Source organism: Lasioglossum baleicum, unplaced genomic scaffold, assembly GCF_051020765.1.
Source record: "Lasioglossum baleicum unplaced genomic scaffold, iyLasBale1 scaffold2222, whole genome shotgun sequence".
In the NCBI taxonomy this organism is placed as follows: Eukaryota; Metazoa; Arthropoda; class Insecta; order Hymenoptera; family Halictidae; genus Lasioglossum; species Lasioglossum baleicum.
The window spans coordinates 6,314-27,162 of record NW_027471281.1 but is presented as its reverse complement, the minus strand read 5'-3'; the positions used below and the strand labels follow the sequence as shown (position 1 = coordinate 27,162).

The 20,849-nt window shown below is 34.9% G+C and overlaps 1 protein-coding gene and 1 pseudogene across 1 annotated transcript; one reads left to right on the top strand and one right to left on the bottom strand.

Annotated features, from left to right (window-relative positions):
- Nucleotides 1–3,237: 3,237 nt before the first annotated feature.
- Nucleotides 3,238–3,741, bottom strand: LOC143221316 (histone-lysine N-methyltransferase SETMAR pseudogene; annotated as a pseudogene).
- Nucleotides 3,742–11,513: 7,772 nt separating this feature from the next.
- Nucleotides 11,514–20,386, top strand: LOC143221315 (aquaporin-like). Its single transcript, XM_076446788.1, has 4 exons — nt 11,514–11,532; nt 12,151–12,338; nt 14,654–14,801; nt 19,905–20,386. The coding sequence occupies exons 1-4, from the start codon at nt 11,514–11,516 to the stop codon at nt 20,384–20,386; spliced, it is 837 nt and encodes a 278-aa protein (XP_076302903.1).
- The last annotated feature ends 463 nt before the right edge of the window (nt 20,387–20,849 follow it).

Sequence of the window (20,849 nt, the reverse complement as noted above, 5' to 3'; positions counted from 1 at the left end):
AATTTTGAAACGACCTGTACAGTATCGAAATAATAATTCGCAGTGTCTCCTTTCCACGAGGATAATTCGCGTCGATAGTTCCTTCTATTAATTAATTTCCATCGATTAATTACCGAGATATATTTTGAAACGTCCTATAGGCAAATAGGTGCCCTCAGCTTCCTAACCTCGAAACCGAAGTTTCGTTTCCACAGGAGGTCTATCGAATTACCAGGTCTAGTAATAATTAACGTCGTTTTCCGATACATTCTTCAAACTAACTTATTTAAACGAAACGAAAGAATTTAATCGACGATATAGCTTGCCGTTGTTTTCGACTACTCGTGTCCAACGCTCGGGTAGCATCTCGATCCCTCTATCGTCAAATTCTCGCGATTTTCATTCGAATAATTCGGTCGAGGCGTTTTTCAGGCACTCTTCGTTATCGAAATGTTTTCCGAGAAGAAAATTTTCCAAGGAACGAAAGAAATGATAATCGGAAGGGGAATATCGGGAGAATATGCAGGTCCAGGGAGAACTTCCCATCGGAACTCGCGTAGTTTTTCCACCGTGATTCTTGCGGCACGCGGTCCTGCGTTATCCCGATGAAGAATCACGCCCTTCCGATTAATCAGCGCCGGTTCTTTTTCTCTCGAACCTCCAGCTAACCTTTCCAATCGTCCACTGTACACTTCGCAACGGCGTCTTCACCCGGAGCACTACAGATATCTTTCGCAGCCTCGTTTGCTTTTCTTCCAACTGGAACTCGCAAAGCGCGCAATGCCGAATACGCTTTTCATCCGCCATCTTTTTAACCCTGGATTCGCGAAATAAAACGGTTCAAACGCAAACTTTTCGCGGCGAAGCTTGTTAATCACGCTTCGCACTTTCTGCACGTATCGCGTGTTTGTAGATTCTGTCGATGAAGTCAGCGCGAAGCAGGATTTGAAACGAATACTAAAAAACGACGTTAATTATTACTAGACCTGATACTCACCTATTGCGAGCAGTAATTGTGCAACACCTGTAGGAAATTAACGGTGTCGCGGCTTCTAGGAGATTATGAAAGCATCTCGGCGGATGGAACAGCGCATGCGCTGATAGATGATTTGCTCCGGGATCCCTGGATCTGACGTTATCTTGGTGACGTAGTGATTTACGATCGATCCTCCGATCTATCGTTAGCCGAGCACAATTCCCGAGTGACGTCGACGCCATTGAGATCCTGCATTCTCGAGGCGCGGCTGCAGTAAAACGAATTTATCACCGATTGCTAGGGAATTTCAAGGGGAATCCTTGCAAACCGCCATATTGCTTCTCATATTAATCGTAAACCTTCCAGCTAGCGTTCTATTAAGTCTACCAAATGTTTTTAATTCTTTGCACTCGATACTATCAGTATCCTTGAAATTTTGACTATCATTAACTTTTCTAATTATTTTTCAACTGCTTTACTGCTTAATTATCAATCACCATAAAATTTTAGAAGACCAATATTAATTAACACTAAACCTAGCATGATCTAAGTCATCAGTCAGTTTTTTAAGGTTTTGTTAAAAACTCAACGTTCATCGTTACCATCCAAACAATCGCAATATTAACAGACTTAATATAAGTTAATTAAATCTGTTAATATCGTGTAATTGAAGCAACCCATTCGTTAAATTCACGGGTCCCGTGAATCTAGTGTTAAAACTAAACCTACCATGGTCTAAATCACCGTTTTTTAAATTTTTATTAAATATTTGATTACTGTGGGCGCTTCAGAAATTTTGCGTTTGTGATTAAAAGATTATTTGATTTTTTGTGCTTTATCAGAAATATATTTTTTATATTAAAAAAGACAAGTAGGATTGGGAAACAATTTGAAAAGATATTTTAACTTCTTTTTTAATATAATATATTTTTGAACTTAAACTATATATTATAAATTTATAATTACATTTTTTTCGAAAAATCCACCTAATCATTCTATACCATCCTAATTATTCGTATTTGAGATTTTTCTTCTAATATACGTATAATTATTCTTTCAATATCTCGTGTCATTCTATTTTTAAAACTTCTACTTCTTTTCTATTTACCGGTCATTTTGACAGTGGTAGGTTTAGTATAAATGATATATGTAATTTTAGGCTATATAATAATATGCGATATATCGAAATCAAATAATTGTACGTGTTAATTATTATACGATTCTTTATTTATCACTCAAAAAAAATAACGTCAGTTTTATAACAGAAAATCTGTATATTTCTACTTTTTTGTAGCCAAAAAATCGTTGAATACAAAGGGTTAATACTTATAATATAATATAATATAATATAATATAATATAATATTTATAATATGATATAATATAATATAATATAATATAATATAATATAATATAATATAATATAATATAATATAATATTTATAATATAATATAATATAATATAATATTTATAATATAATATAATATAATATAATATTTATAATATAATTAACTCTTTGAGAATGAATGTCGTAATATAGGTGGAAATATTTTTATTTTTTTAGAGCAAAAACTGCTTGGAATATAACGAAAAATAATTTTAACATTGTCATCGACGTTGTACGTATCTTTAATTCAGAAAACTTCTTTTGATTCGTTATTTTTAATTATTTTGTACATACTTAATGAATCCTTAACTTTGTTTCTCGCCCGCAGAGATTTAAATATAATACTTATAATATATGTAATAAAATACTTACAGTATAATAATGTTTAATATTTAATAACAGATATATAATTAATAACAATAATAATTTACTACTTAATAATACTTAACAATATTTACTGTACTATATAATTTCTTATAATTATATATATAATATATATATTATAATTTCTCGTTGCTTATGACTTCTTGCCAGCGTGATAGCAATTTCTAAATGCAATTTTCGTAGAAAAAATATATATATATATCTCAAAAGAATTATACGTATTCATACTTGAAACGAAATTATCGGACAGAATTTTCCGTTAGACACAATATATTTTTCCACGACGAGACGAGGATTTGTCGGAGATTTTTCCTTGTTCCCAGAGAATGATGGAATAATTGCTCGGAACGATCTACACGGTGTTCGAAAAAGAATCTACTCTTAACACGTTGAGTACACTTAAGTTTGAGTAGTACAGAATTCCTCCATAATCCCACCAGACTGACAGCATAATCTTTTTTTGGCGAATCTCTGCTTTTGACGTCGTTTGGGCTGGTTCATCTTGCATCACTCACGATCTCTTCCGATTAACGTTCTTATAAACTATCCACTTTTCGTCGCCAGTAATTAGGCTTTTCAGAAATGGATCAATTTCGTTGCGTTTCAGAAGCGAATCGCAGATGCTAATGCGTCGCGTCAAATGAATTTCCTTAAGCCGGTGAGGGATCCATAAATCGAGTTTCTCGACATAACCAAGCATTTTTAATTTTTTTTCAATGCATGTATGCGATACATCGAGCTTCTCCGCGATATCACGCGTTGCGCTATGACGATCTGAATCGATAATGGCCTTGATATGGATCTCGTCGACTTCAACTGGACGGCCAGATCGTTGAGCATTTTTCAGTGAAAAATCACCAGAACGAAATCTGGCAAACGAATTTTGACACTGCCTTTCTTTCAAGGCTTCATTTCCATATACGACACGTAACTTCTTTTGTGCTTGCGATGCGTTCTTGCCTTTTCGGAAGTAATACGATAAAATATGTCCGAAGTGCGCGTCCTGTTCTTTCATTTTTAAATTGGGATAGAAACAAAACTAAGGCGCTAATCGATATAATTTTTTTACTGAATTAAAGGTAGAAGTCCAAACGATGAGAAAAAAATATAGGTTAGATGCTTTGATCACGTTAACGAAACAAAAGAAAGTGTAACGTTCGCAATCACTTAATTGCCAACCCAATATTTGCTAATGTGAAAATTATGAAGTGCCTATATGCATTGCACATTTCAAATATTACCACATCGAACAAAATTTCTAACAAATAACGCTGAAAAACGATTTTCTCATATTTCTATATAATGCAAATAGGTTAATCGTCAGAATACTTGTTACTTTATAAATATTAGGTTGGTGCAAAAGCTATTTATGCTCAATTCGCTTCGATACGCTTTTCCCAACGAGACTTTAAAGCACAGATGCCTGTCTTAAAAAAATTCTGATCTTTAGAATCGATAAACTCTGATATCGAATTTTTCAAACTGTCTTCATTTTCATACCGTTTAGCTCGTGAAAACGGTTCTAAATGTTTAAAAAAATGAAAGTCGGTTGGCGAGAGATCCGGTGAATAGGCTGGTGCTGCGAAACTTCGTATTTCAATGGCTCTCGATGAAATCGGGATAGTAACGATGAGCGTACGTTCAACCGATCCAGCTTATTTCGCTCGGTTAGTTCGCGCGGTACCCGCTTATCCATTTTCTTCACCTTGCCAATTTCAGAAAGACGTCGCAATATTGTTGTACGGTCAATTTTCATCCTGGTAGCCTGTCCCTCGTGGATACAGTTGGATCCGCTTCCACCGATGCCTTCGGATCGTCATTTTTCACAGACGTTTTGGGTCTGCCACGCGGATCATTTTGTAGCGAAAAATCAGCGGACCTAAATTTTTCAAACCAACGCTGCACTTTTCGATCATTAACCGTATTCTCCCCAAACGCTTGGTTTACGTTGCGTGCAGCTTTTGCAGCGTTATTACCAAGTTTATACTCGTACAAAAAAATTATACGAATATCGTTTAGATTCGTATCGGTAGAAAATTCAAATGAAATAACAAAAGGGAAGACTTTCGAGAAAATCTCCTTTGTTGAAACGTGACTCTGGCAATGGACAGTACGACTATAAGCGAGGTTATGCCAAAACGAAAAGTGTAAAAGTATAAAAAGAAGGACTCTGACTTTACTTGTCAATCAAAAATTGACAAATCATCGTTCTGTGTTTTTGAAACTTTGAAACTGGATGTTTGACACGAGGAACAGTGTTCCGTTGCCAAAAATACAAATCTACGCGATAGAGGCAATAACAGAGGCAATATTTGCTCTGCGGTGTCAGTGCCGTAGGATGTAGGAGTATTTACACTGAGCTATCACTCGGCTGAGCAATTTTCATGCTGCGCCGTGCCGAGTGGCTAATCAGCTGTCAACAGAGCTGTATCAACGTGCACGTCGCCCTTCGTCCACGAATTTAGAACAGCTCCTCTGCTTCTACTTATTTCATCGGTGCAAGTGGTTCCGCGTGCACTGCAATCGTCAACGCAGAATGGTTTCGAATTGCGGTAAGCTGTCAACGTAAAAGTGTCATAAAACGTCAGTAACTCTCGTTCTATCGAGCTGTCACATTCGATAAACTTATTTTTAACAAGAGATTTACGGGACTCGTCAATTTGACGGGTGAGTTGCTCTAATTATACAATATTTATTTATTTATATTGTATAATTATATATAATATATTATATAATATTCTCAGTCAACGTTTGTTTTAATTCTTTAAATTTGAAGAATTTTTCGTGCTATAAAACAGCAATTTTAAGCTTCGCTTATATTTTTATATACTAGCTGATATTTCTTATGATAAAATAAAAAGAAAATCGTGGGTTTGCGTGAGAAATGAATAAATAGAATTATTTTAGTTTCATGTGTAATTAGTTATAGCGTTAAAACATACGACGACTGAAAGTCATCTCTCGAGTGCAAAGGATTAGTAGATTTAATCAACTTGTATTAAGTTTGTTAATATCGTAATTGTTTTTAAATTAAACTCATGGTGTTATTTTTTAAGAAAATACGTAGTTTTCTTTATTTGTAAATGTGATGGGGCTCCGTAAAGATAGATATTCAGAAACGTTCGTAAATCTAGTGTTAAACGTGTCTTCTTTCGCTGAAATATCGAAATTGTTGATGGAGGAATAGAGAGGCTGACAGTGATGTCATTATCGTGACAATTGAACGGTGAATGATATAAGTGAAGAGGAAACTGTATTCTTGTTAAACCGGATATCGTAGAGTGTTGTAAACTGTGTGTTCCGATTGTTTTATTTTGTTTGAAGATACGAATCTACGCGAAGAGTTTGTTGGTTTTTTGAAAATCTTTGAGACAGAGGATTTGGAAAAATTTTATTCTGTTTTAAATTTCAGGAAATTAGTGTTTTTTTTTATTAATAAAAGTGTCGCGAATTTAAAATTTTTTGAGACACTGGATTTCGGAAAATTTTGTTCCGTTTCAAAATAAAAGAAATTGGTGTTTTTTTTTTATTAAGAAAGATGTCGCGAAATTAAAACTCTTTGAAACAGAGGATTTCGGAAAATTTTGTTGCGTTTCAAAATAAAGGAAATTGGTGCTTTTTTTTAAATAAAAGTGTCGAGAAATTAAAATTCTTTGAGACACACGATGTCGGAAAATTTTATTCCGCCTTTAATTTAAAAAATATTGGTATTTTTTTTTATTAATAAAAGTGTCGCGAAATTAAAATTCTTTCAGACACAGGATTTCGGAAAATTTTGTTGCGTTTCAAAATAAAAGAAATTGGTGTTTTTTATTAATAAAAGTGTCGCGAAATTAAATCTTTTTGAGGCAGAGGATTTCGAAAAATTTTATTCTGTTTTAAATTAAAGGAAATTGGTGTTTTTTTTTAAAATAAAAGTGTCGCGAAATTATAATTCTTTGAGACACAGGATTTCGGAAAATTTTATTTCGCTTTAATTTAAAAAATATTGGTATTTTTTTTCATTAATAAAAGTGTTGCGAAATTAAAATTCTTTGAGACACAGGATTTCGGAAAATTTTATCCCGCTTCAAAATAAAAGAAATTGGTGTTTTTTTTCATTAGCAAAGGTGTTGCGAAATTAAATCTCTTTGAGACAGAAGATTTCGAAAAATTTTATTCTGCTTTATATTAAAAGAAATCGGTGATTTTTTTATGAAGAGAAGTGTCGCGAAATTAAAATTCTTTGAGACACAGGATTTCGGAAAATTTTATTCTGTTTTAAATTAAAGGAAATTGGTGTTTTTTTTTTTATTAACAAAGGTGTTGCGAAATTAAAACTTCTGAGGCACAGAATTTCGGTAAATTTTGTTGCTCTTTAAATGAAAGGAAATTGGTGTTTTTTTTTTTATTAATAAAGGTGTCGCGAAATAAAAACTTTTTGAGGCACAGAATTTCGGATAATTTTATTCCGCTTTAAATTAAAAGAAATTAGTGTTTTTTTTTTATTAAGAAAGATGTCGCGAAATTAAAACTCTTTGAAGCAGAGAATTTTGGAAAATAAAATAGTTGTGCCGGAAATTTTATTGTGTTTCGATTATTTTATTTTGTTTAAGGACACGAATTTCCGTGAAAAGTTTGTCGGTTTTTGAAACCCTTTAAAACAGAGGATTTCAGAAAATTTTAATCCGCTTTAAATTAATCGAAATTGGTGTTTTTTTTATTAACAAATGTGTCGTGAAATTACAATTCTTTGAAGCACAGGATTTCAGAAAATAAATTATAATAACTGCTGATAAAATATAAATAGTTTTTAAATTTTATTGGGTTCTGACCATTTGCTTCGTTTAAAAACAGGAACTTCTGTTGAATGTTTATCGTTTTTTAAAAATCTTTCAGGCATAGGATTTCGAAAAATAAAATAGTTGTCCTGGAAATTGTATCGTGTTCCGATTATTTTATTTTGCTTAAAAACACGAATTTTCACGGAAAGTTTTGTCCGTTTTTGAAATTCTTTGAGACAAAGGATTTCAGAAAATTTTATTCCGCTTTAAGTTAAACGAAATCGGTGGTTTTTTTTTATTAACAAAGGTGTCGCGAAAAATATAGAAATATAAGAAAATAATAAATCGATTGTCAGCAACTGTTGCAATATTTCGAGATGTGTTAAAAAATGCCCAATCATTTGTTATTATCCACCAAAAAAATGTTGGAACATTTTTAGTCCCACCGTGCCTCAAAGATTTAAATAAATAAATCCTCATTTTTGTTTATGTGTACAAGTTCGAAGAAAGAATCGTATTGGTTTAGAAAAAAAAGAATATTATAAGAAAAGCTCGACAGGATTGAAACTCGAGGAGAATTTAAAAGAATTCAATTAACCTCAAAAATTAATTTTACGAATTTTTTTAACGTGAAAAATATCCGTTTAATTTCTTTTTTATATCGGTAAGAATTCGATAAATATTCAACGAATCTTTCTTTTCAAATTCTCTATGAATTCTATAGTAAATAATTCCTCAGCCAATTTCAATTTCCTTCTGACTTATAATAAACGTAATTTAGAAAATGTAAAAGTACACACAGGTGCATATACATTCCTAAAAAGGTCAAAGAACAAACGAAGATGGATAACTACGTAATGTCCCACCTTTCTTCGTCGTCCAAGGTTCTAACTCCAAGAATAACCCAGCAGGAATTTATAATTCAATAGTTTTTCGAGTCGTGAAACGGTAGACGAGCGAAGAATAGATTTATTAATTCTTCATTTGTATCTTCGACGCTTCTCTCGACGAGAGTGACTCTGTCCTTCTCGACACCTGTCGCGACTGCAAAGATCATTACGACCGATCGTTTCTCTCTTCTATACACGATAAACGTCGTCGATGTCACGGAAAATGTCTGTCGCGTTGACGAATCAAACGAGAATGTGGATTTTTACACTCGAGAACCGCAGAGATCTCTATTCTATTGTAAACTGAGTCCCACTTCTGATATTCGACGAAAACAATACAGTTGCAGAGAAATTGAATGAAAACAATAAGAATTTTGAAATATTCTATCAGATCTGGTAATAATTAACGTCGTTTTCTAATACGTTTTTCAAACTGATTTATTTAAACGAACGAAAGAATTTTGCAGCTGTTTTTCAAATTTTTGAAAGAATCTTATTACGAGTTTAATAAACTCGTATTTTGAAACACCCTGTATACATATAAAAATTAATATTGCATATGTTGAAACACCCTGTAGTGAAATGTATTTTTCTAATTAAAGTCGTTTTTGAACTATCTTTGTTGTAACTTTAAGAAAGATTCATCTACGATAACAATTTTTTTCTAATTAACTAATCGGCGCGATGAAAAGTTGCTATTGATTATTTGAAACGACCTGTATAGTGTCGAAATTTGATTGTTTTAACAAAACGAAAGAACTTAATTAACGATATAGTTGCAGTTGTTTTCAACTTTTTGAAAGAATCTTAATTCAAGTTTAAAGATGATTTACTTGTGTCGTCAGTCCATTGGAGGAAAGACGTATTTTGAAACTTCCTGTATAAAAGTAATGAAAATCATTAATTAACCTTCGTTAGTTAATCTTCGTGGTTCGCTTTAGAATACTTCCCAGAGTTTCCAAATCTCATTTTGAAACATCCTGTATAGATATAAAAATTAATATTGCATACGCTGAAACACCCTGTATTGAAATATATTTTTCTAGTAAAAGTCGTTTTTCAAGTGTCTTTGTTGTAACTTTAAGAAAGATTTATCTACAACACCAATTTTTCTCTAAGTAACTAATCGGCGCGATGAAAAGTTGCATTAATTATTTTGAAACGACTTGTATAGTATCGAAATAATAATTCGCAGTGTCTCCTTTCCACGAGGATAATTCGCGTCGATAGTTCCTTCTAATAATTAATTTCCATCGATTATTTACCGAGATATATTTTGAAACGTCCTATAGGCAAATAGGTGCCCTCAGCTTCCTAACCTCGAAACCGAAGTTTCGTTTCCACAGGAGGTCTATCGAATTACCAGGTCTGGTAATAATTAACGTCGTTTTCCGATACATTCTTCAAACTAACTTATTTAAACGAAACGAAAGAATTTAATCGACGATATAGCTTGCCGTTGTTTTCGACTACTCGTGCCCAACGCTCGGGTAGCATCTCGATCCCTCTATCGTCAAATTCTCGCGATTTTCATTCGAATAATTCGGTCGAGGCGTTTTTCAGGCGCTCTTCGTTATCGAAATGTTTTCGAGAAGAAAATTTTCCAAGGAATGAAAGAAATGATAATCGGAAGGGGAATATCGGGAGAATATGCAGGTCCAGGGAGAACTTCCCATCGGAACTCGCGTAGTTTTTCCACCGTGATTCTCGCGGCACGCGGTCCTGCGTTATCCCGATGAAGAATCACGCCCTTCCGATTAATCAGCGCCGGTTCTTTTCTCTCGAACCTCCAGCTAACCTTTCCAATCGTCCACTGCACACTTCGCAACGGCGTCTTCACCCGGAGCACTACAGATATCTTTCGCAGCCTCGTTGCTTTTCTTCCAACTGGAACTCGCGAAGCGCGCAATGCCGAGTATGCTTTTCATCCGCCATCTTTTTAACCCTGGATTCGCGAAATAAAACGGTCCAAACGCAAACTTTCCGCGGCGAAGCTTGTTAATTACGCTTCGCAGTTTCTGTACGCATCGCGTGTTGTAGGTTATGTCGATGAAGTCAGCGGAAGCAGGATTTTAAACGAATACTAAAAACGACGTTAATTATTGACACTTAATTTTGTCCACGATTGAAAATTTTGTACACGTCAGATTCACGAATTTCAAAAATATTTCGAAAGTAATATTTTCGACAATTAGTTTAGTGTTGTACACGCGTATCATTGAACTCAGCGTCGCGACGCTGGAGTGAATCTGCCTGTAGCATTCGTAGCTGCAAAGTTTCATTCCGGAACAGGATATTCCATCGTAATAAGATCACCCGGATCTACGTTTCGAATGTTCGATTAGGTTTACGTTATGCGATACAATAAAACCACCTGTAGCTCGCGAGTTTCACTTTGACGCGGTGTATTTTCATACGGCGACAGCATCTGCGTCAACAGTTTACTTGTGAAACGATTAATTTCGGCTGTTTAATAAAATAGGAGTAACCTAAAAGGTTTTTGACAAGACACGACTAACCTATAGAGTGTTTTATAAGACATGAGTAACTTTGACAAGACACTAGTAACCTATAGAGTGTTTTATAAGACGTGAGTAACTTTGACAAGACACTAGTAACCTATAGAGTGTTTTATAAGACACGAGTAACTTTGACAAGTCACGAGTAACCTAAAAGATGTTTAACAAGACACGAGTAACCTAAACTGTGTTTGACAATATAGGAATAGTAATCCAAAGGGTGTTTGACAAGATACGAGTATCCTAAATGGTGATTGACAAGACACAAGTAACCTAAAGTGTGTTTTACAAGATAAGAGTAACCTAAACGGGTGTTTGACAAGACAAGACACAAGTAACTTAAAGATTGTTTGACAAGATAAGAGTAACCTAAAGGGAATTTGACAAGGCACAAGGAACCTAAGGGGTGTTTTATGAGACACGAGTAACCCAAAGGTTGTTTGACAAGACACGAGTAACCTAAAATATGTCTGATAAGGCACGAGTAGTAACCTAATGGGTGTTTGACAAGACACGAGTAGTAACGTAAAGGGTGTATGACAAGACACGAGTAGTAACTTAAAGGGTGTTTGACAAGACAAGACACGAGAAACCCAAAAGGGTGTTTGACAAGACATGAGTAGTAACTTAAAGGGTATTTGACAAAACACGCATAACTTTGAAAAGACACGAGTAACTTAAATGGTGTTTGACAAGATATGCGTAACTTAAAGAGTGGTTGACAAGATACGCGTAACTTAAAGAGTGGTTGACAAGACACGAGTAACCCAAAAGGGTTTTTACAGGACACGAGTAACCTAAAGAAAATTCGACAAGACATGAGTAACTAAAATGGTGTTTGACAAGACACGAGTAACCCAAAAGGGTTTTGACAGGACACGAGTAACCTAAAGAAAATTCGACAAGACATGAGTAACTTAAATGGTGTTTGACAAAACACGAGTAGTAACTTAAAGGGTGTTTGACAAGACAAGACACGAGTAACCCAAAATGGTGTTTGACAAGACACGAGTAACTTAAATGGTGTTTGACAAGACACGCGTAACTTTGACAACACACGAGTAACTTAAATGGTGTTTGACAAGACACTCGTAACTTTGACAACACACAAGTAACTTAAATGATGTTTGACAAAACACGAATACTAACTTAAAGTGTGTTTGACAAGGCACGTGTAACTTTGACAACACACGATTAACCTAAACGATGTTTCCCAAGACACGAGTAACCTAAACGTTGTTCCACATTTCAGGCTTCAAGAAGCTGATGCAAGACGATGGCGCCTTGAAGAAAACAGCGCTGACAGTCCTGGCAGAGACCATCGGCACTTCCATGCTAGTGTTCGTTGGTTGCATGGGATGCGTTGGAACCCTAGGTGTCATACCTTCTCACTTCCAAATAGCCTTGACCTTCGGCCTAGCTGTCATGATCGTAATTCAAGTTAGTATTCAACCATTACATTTTTCTGACTCCCTCGACACTATTTTACTATCATTTAATCAATTACATAACACTTCCAATTTTCAGTTTGACATCGTTCGATTATCTCAAGCTTCTTAAGCTCTATTCTTCACAAAAAACATCCTAATATTTAACAAACAACACAACTATTATAATTTATAGAGCAATCTTTTTTTTTTGGGTCCTTCGACAGTCTTTCATTATCGTTTAATCAGTTGCATAAGACTTCCGACTTTCAGTTTGGCATAGCTCAATTATCTCGAGCTTGTTAAGCTCTGTTCTTCAGACAGAAACATTATAACGTTTAGCAAACAACACGGTTTTATAGAAAGATATACCGATACTTGTGTACATACACGCGAAGCTACTAATATTAGGGTATTTATTCTTAAAGAACTTGCATGTGAGTGTATTTAAGAATAATTAAACACGAGAAGGGCTACTTGCAAGAGAACAAAATAATAATAAGAAAATTTATTGAATTGGAGAGAGATAAATAACCCAAGGTTGAAAAAATCGTCTTGCTTTGCACAAACCAAAGCACAGCGTTTCAAAATCGTTTGGAAGATTTTAAAATAGAATTTAAAAAGATAAAATAACAACAAGTTCACCGGATAAGGTAAACAGAAGAACTGTAGCAAATAATAAATTATAAAACTGCGATATAAATAAAGCTTCTCGATCGTATTCAATGTTATTCTCTCGATTTCGATTATTAATTTAACCGTTCTGTAATTATCCTCGATTTCGTTCGAATTAATTAACGCCGTAATTATTCGCCTCTAACGTGTACTTAAATATACAGCACGGTAAAATAATAATAACAAAATTCGTAGGATGAGAAGAGAGAAATATATTATAGCTATCTCGATAACGATCGCGGTGAATTTTGCCGAAAGCAGCGAGCACGTGTTTAATATTCGCGAAAACGGGCCTGAAATCGGTCATCTGGCTGGTACGACGTAAACGACTGTCATCGAAAAAACCACGTTACATATGGGATGACCTAATACCCCGACTTCCGCAAGGTAAATGTCCTTAGCTCTTGAACGCGCGAAATCTCTGAGTCTTGACGAAAATACTATGCCTCGCGACTACAAAGCGCGTGGACAGTCGTTAACTCGTCGCTGTACGCTTCCACTTCCGCGAGTTAAACGTCCCGAACTCCGTAACGCGTCGAACATCTCGATCCGTTGAAACGTTCCGAAGCCTTTCGATGCGTTTAATACGTAATAATAATTACCGGCGAATTAACGTAGGATCGAGCGACTGCGAGCATGATCGAATGTCCCGAGCGAGCGCGTTTGGGAATAAATAAATACGAGAGGGGTCTGCGCGCGAGGGAACGGTTTGTAAAAGAGATATCCACGACAGGGAGGAGTGGAAGTATCGAATGAAAGTTTAGGAATGCTCGAGTGTCCGAGGACCAGGCCCGCGTAGCTCGAGGATGTCCGGGAAAGCGTGGACGACGAAGAAAGCTGCGAACGAAAGGGGACAGCGCGATAGGTTAAATAGGGATGGAAGGGCGCGTGCGAGAGGGTTGCATTTCGAAAGTTGGAATAGCAGAGCGGTCCGGCGGCTGCAAGAATGCAGAAACCGATTTTAATTCAACTTTCTATCCTCGGTTCTATAAGCTCGTTTCGTACAGCAGCGCCGTATCGATAATCGTAGGGGCAGGCGAAGAAATAAAATGAATTTTAGCCGATAGATAATCTTTTTCTTGAGATACACCGATATATAGTATATGTATATTATAGACTGTATAAATTTAACGATATAGAATAAGTACGAACTCTTATGGGGGTCTTGACCTCGCTGTGTAACCCATTTTTTTACTTTGTAATAACGTCGGTGTTTCACCCGGTAATGCTGCAATAAATCACGAAATAATGATTGCAATTGAGGAGTTAGTCACCACGAAATTTATTATACTTGGACAGATGAGATACTCGTCTTCGAAAATATTTCGTTTCTCTTTGATAAATCTAGTTTTCTATATTCTATCTTACATATTTAATCAATCTAACGTAGTAATTTATATTGATATATAATTATATTCGATGATTAATTAATATATTATGTCGACATTCTGATTGATTTAATTTAAATTGGTATATCGATGTAGCACATTGTATTCAAAATTTTCGAATCGAGTTTTCTATTTTATTATTTATTATATTTAGTTTCTATACCTTTTTCTTCCATCACCAACCCTGCTTCTATGTAAATGACATCAATATTCGTAGTCATACTTGAATTTTACAAACGATTTGACTAGAATTCTTTCTTTTCAGTCTGTTGGACACATAAGCGACGCACACGTGAATCCTGCCATCACGGTGGGCTCGATGGTACTTGGAATAAAGACTATACCAGAAGGTTTCGTGTACCTGTTGGCCCAAGTGGTCGGCAGCATCCTGGGATTTGGCATGTTGAAGGTTGGTGACTCGCTTCGATTCGAGAACCGAAGAAACGACACGTCGATATATCGATATCTACTGGAAAGTTCTATCTTTTATGCAGAGGATGAAAATGATTCTGTTTTTAACAATATTTATATTTAATCCTTTGCACTCGAGAGGCGACTGTCAGTCGCTATAAAATTTTGAAGACTCATATTAATTAGTATATCAAATTTAAGATGATATAACAATATGCGAGATAATGAAATCAAATAATTTTACGTGAAATTATTATACAATTCTCTATTTACCATTCAAAAAAAAAACATTATCACTTTTATAGAAGAAAACTTGCGAATCTCCGCTCTTCTATAGCCAAAAAATTGCCGAGTGCAAATGGTTAAAATACAATTTCCATCGTTGCTTATAACAATTACAATTCACAAACTGTGTATTTTTTAAGAAACGAACATATGAACATAACTGAAACGAAATTATCGGACAGAACTTTCCGGTAGAATTAATATTAGTTCATTTCATAAGTTCGTGCCGATTTTTCACTTTTCTATTTAAAATTACACGTCGAATAAACCTTGAATATTAAGAAACAACGTAGTCGCGCTTTCGTTCTACGGCTTCTTCCTAGTTTCGTTGTCAAACGCGTTATCCCATCGATATAAAATTTCTTTGGCTCTCGATTAAAGTATCTCTCGAGATGATTTTTTATCGCGTCGGTACTTACCGTATTCTTTGCCCGCGAAAAATATCGCGGAGAATGAAGCACGCGGTAATCCAATGGGCCGATACCTGTATAACAAGGAATTCGCTTAATTTTTTTTTCTTTTTTGTATACTCTTTGCCACACGCAGCCGGCGTTTATCGCGACGAAAGATCGCGTTCTCCCGATTTGAACGTTTCCAACGTTCCTCTGCTATTTCTTCTTTTAATCTTTCCAACCGAGCAAAGTAAACGGCGACGTTGATCGTCCGATTATTCGATGATAATCGAAAGAAGAAATTCTTCGGTAATGCCAGGACACGGAAGAGGGAATGCTCGCGAGGGTCTAAACCCGGTTTTCCAACTCGTTTCGATGATTCTTCTCGTACGCGCCGATTTCGTTTCCTTCGGGGATTATTATATAAAATACAAGTTTCGTCTCTGGTCGCGACGCGTTTCGAAAAAGCGTCTTTTTTATCGCGCGTGAGCAATTTTCGCAGTGTTTCCTCTTCGGAACGCGCGCAACGTCGGGCGCTGAAAATGATTTCGCGTTTCGCTCGCGACTTCGCGCGGTGTAAAATGTCAAATACTTACGATTCTTTAACTTTTTCCTTTCGAAATTCTTCTTTCGACCGAACAGAACCGTGACACCGTGGTTGTTTATCTGCTTATGTTTATAAAATGCACGCCACGGTACGAATTATGGAATCACCTAATATTAAGCAATTAAACAGAACGAGTCGAATGAAATTTCAGAAATTATTTCTCGCTATATTCCAAGTAGCTTCGCACCAAAGAATCGAAAAATTTCCGCTTGCATTCCGACATTCGTCCCCAAAGCGTTAATTCGCCGATTAGCGACGATCGCGGACTATCTCGAGAAAATTACAATTTCATTCAGACGATGATGGACTGCGAGGTTCCGCGGTATCAAAATTGAAAAACAAACGTGGCAATGTTATAACGTATCTGAGAAAAGTTCAAAAGCTAACTTTCCGTGCCATTATACTATCGCACATGTGTGTCGCGCTGGAAGTGTTAAAAATTTCAATAAAAAGGCCGAAACGTAATCGGAATTCTGCTCTCTCGCATTCGGTTATCGAGGTTCGCGACCTCTGCCTAAGCTTCGCTTCACGAGAGACAAACGTCGTGCGTAAACGACTTTACAGACTTACGCAACCGTGACGACGCCGTCGTCCTATCTGCGAATCGCGGTCAAGCACTCTTTCGGAACAAACACCTAGCGATACCTAGCTTTTTATCGCCTCCTATCTGCACTGGTATATTTAATTGAGAAAGTCGCATACTAACCTTATCGACGAAGATCCTTTTTCCATCTACCGTTCAGTACATTAGCGTATGTCGAGTCGTTCGGAAAGTAATTTCGTTTTTTCGCAATAGAGGACCTAATTGTATTTTTTCACAAGCCAACTTCGCGCTTAAGCCGCGTAATCGTTATACATTTCGACAGCTGATATAGCAAGGCTCGTTTGCGAAAAATTTCGTTCGATTCTTCGCGATAGTTTTCGTTCGGTGCCCTATCGAAGATGGAAAATCGAAAGCGGCATTTTCGCGTGTTTTACTCTTTCACCATCGAAAAGGTAAAAATGCGGTTGAAGCGAGGCGAAAATTACGCGATGCGTACGCAGAAGATGTATCGAACCGAACGACGATGCCAAAATTGGTTTGCAAAATTTCGTTCGGGCAAATTTCGACGTCGAAGATGCACCACCGCGTTCCGGAAGGCTCGTCCGAAGCCGATGAAGACGAAATAAAGGCGTCGTCAGATGCAAACCGGCGAATAACGACTCGCGAGATCGCGAGAGGTGAAATTCGTCGAATTCGAACGTTCGTGATCGCGTGAAACGTCGCTCTAAAAAAATCGTGTCTCATTTTGGGCGAGAAAAACGAAATGACTTTTCGAACGTTACGTTAGTCGCGTGAATCTTCGATGAAACTTCAGATGGGTCGTGGGAACGATAGGGTTAGGTTTATCGATTATACTAATTATATGAATTTTCGATTAATTCTCGGCCAGGTCGCAGGTACGTCCGTTATACCGATGATAACCGAATCCTAGCCGTAAATCTTCCACCTAACACATCAGTCGTTAATTAATCTTCGAATTGAGCCGAATTTCCATTCAGACCGAGCCTTATCGTGGTGATAATTCTCGATTAACCATCGATCATCGAGAACCTAGATCTTAAGGGAATCCGAGTCATCGATCGGATTATCCTTGGGAATGATCTAACCGAAGCTTCGATCCGAGCTGCGAGTAAATAGTAAATAGTAAATAGTAATGGAACGATACTGAATGGAAAGCGGAATTTATAGTAAACAGTAAATACCACGGTATTGAATGAAAAATGGAATTTATTGTAAATAGTAAATACCACGGTTTGAATGAAAGCGGAATTTATAGTAAATAGTAAATAGTAAATACCACGATAACGAATGAAAAGCGGAATTTATAGTAAATAGTAAATGGTAAATGGCACGATATTGAATGAAAAGCGGAATTTATAGTAAATAGTAAATACTAAATAGGATGAAACAGAATGAGTTCGAATTTATAGTAAATAGTGAATAGTAAATACCACGGTATTGAATGAATAATGGAATTTATAATAAATAGTTAATATCACGGTTTGAATGAAAAACGGAATTTATAATAAATAGTAAATAGCACGATACTGAATGAATTCGAATTTATAGTAAATAGTAAATATTAAATACCACGATAACGAATGAAAATCGGAATTTATAGTAAATAGTAAATTGTAACTATCACGGTACTGAACGAATTCAAATTTATAGTAAATAGTAAATAGTAAATACCACGATACCGAATGAAAATCAGAATGTATAGTAAATACTAAATAGTAAATACCACGATAATGAATGGATTCGAATTTATAGTAGATAGTAAATAGTAAATACCACAATATCGAATGAATTTGAATTTGAATTTATAGTAAATAATAAATAGGACGAATTAAGAGCGGAATTTTTATTTAAATAGTAAATAATAAATAGTATAACTAGGACGAATGAAAAGTGGAATTTGATTTAAATAGTAAGAAATAAATAGTATAACTGGGAGAATGAAAAGCGAAGGTTTTGATTTAAATAGTAAATAATAAATAATAAATACTATAAATGGGACTAATGAAAATCGGAACTGTGATTTAAATAATAAATAATAAATAGTAAATAGGATGAATGAAGGGTGGAATTTCTCTTTGAATAGTAAATAGTAAATAGGAGAAATGAAAATCGGAATTGTGATTCAAATAATAAATAATAAATAGTAAATAAGACGATTGAAGAGCGGTATTTTGATTTAAATAGTAAATACTAAAGAGTAAATAGGACGATACCGAATGAAAATCAGAATTTATAGTAAATAGTAAATAGGACGAATTTATGATTTAAATGATAAATAGTAAATAGTAAATAGGACGAATACAGAGCGGAATTGTGATTTAAATAATAAATAATAAATAGTAAATATGACGAATGAAAGGGGAATTTTGATTTAATTAATAAATAATAAATAGGACTAATGAAGGGTGGAGTTTATAGTTAATAGTAAATAGTAAATAGGACGAATGAAGAGCGGTATTTCACTAATTACTATTTTGTAGTAAATAGTAATTAGTAAATAGGACAATACCAAATGAAAATCGGAATTTATAGTAAATAGTAAATAGGACGAATAAAGGGCGGAATTGTGATTTAAATGGTAAATAATAAATAGTAAATAGGACGAATGAAAATCGAATTGAGATTTAAATAATAAATAATAAATAGTAAATAGGACGATTGAAAAGGGGAATTTTTATTTAATTAATAAATAGTAAATAGAAAGAATGAAGAGTGGAATTATAGTAAATAGCAAATAGGAAGAATGAACAGATGAATTTATAGTAAATAATAAATAGGATATTGAAGAGCGGAATTATAGTAAATATTGTAGTATCGTGCCATTTACTATTTACTATAAATTCCGCTGTTCATTCGATATTGTCCTATTTACTATTTACTATATACTATTATTATTTACGATTTAAATCCAAATACCACTCTTCATTCGTCCTATTTACTATTTACTATTTACTATTTACTATTTAAATCAAAATACCACTCCTCATTCATCCTATTTACAATTTACTATTTAAATCAAAATACCACTTCTGATTCATCCCATTTACAATTTACTATTTAAATCAAAATACCACTCTCCATTCACCCTATTTACTATTCACTATTTATATCAAACTTAATAATAAAAACTATAAACTATTACCGAATAAAAATCGGAATTTATAGTAAACACTAAATAGAACGAATGAACTGAGTAATTGTGCTTTAAATAATAAATAGTAAACAGAACAAATAAAAATCGGAATTTGTATTGCAGATGGTGACACATCGGGTCGTCTGAGCACCAAGGCCCAAGACGACCCGGGCATGTTCTGCGTGACTGATCTGCACACGGAGCTGTCGGCTATTCAGGGCCTGTTGCTCGAGGGCATCTCGACCGGTATCCTAATGCTGGTCGCGTGCGCGGTCTGGGACAGTAGAAACGCGGCCAAAGTCGACTCGGTGCCAATCAGATTCGGCCTGACGGTCTCCGCTCTTGCCCTCGCGTTCGGGCCTTACACGGGCTGCAGCATGAACCCAGCTAGGTCGTTGGCACCGGCCCTCTGGAACAATCACTGGTCCCATCACTGGATCTATTGGTTCGGCCCTATCGGCGGGGCCCTACTCGCCTCTTTCATGTACAAGACCATCTTCGGCGTGAAAGACGACAACTCGCAAGAGGAACCTGCGCCGGAAAGCGTCGCGTTGAACAGCGTCGACATCCAGAAAGCGGAGGTACGATTTTGTAGTGTTAATTAGCTGAATTATTACACCACCTAATACCTAATATAATTTAATTTAAAATGCTAATTTAAGTTAATTAAAAATTTAATTTAATTTAATTTGAAATTTATTTAATTAAAAATTTTATTTAATTTGAAATTTATTTAATTTGAAATTTATTTAATTTGAAATTTTATTTAATTTGAATTTATTTAATTTAAATTTTATTTAATTTGAAATTTATTTAATTAAAAATTTTATTTAATTTGAAATTTATTTAATTTTAAATTTATTTAATTTGAAATTTATTTAATTTAAATAACACTGAAGGTTAATTTACCTACAGAGGAAATATTAGGCTTTCGTTTTAATTTAATTTAAATAACACTAAAAAGTTAATTGTCCTACGAAGGAAATATTAGGTCGTTCGGAAAGTCACTTCGTTCTTTTAATTTAAATAATTTTCGTTTTAATTTAATTTAAATAACGCTAAAAGGTT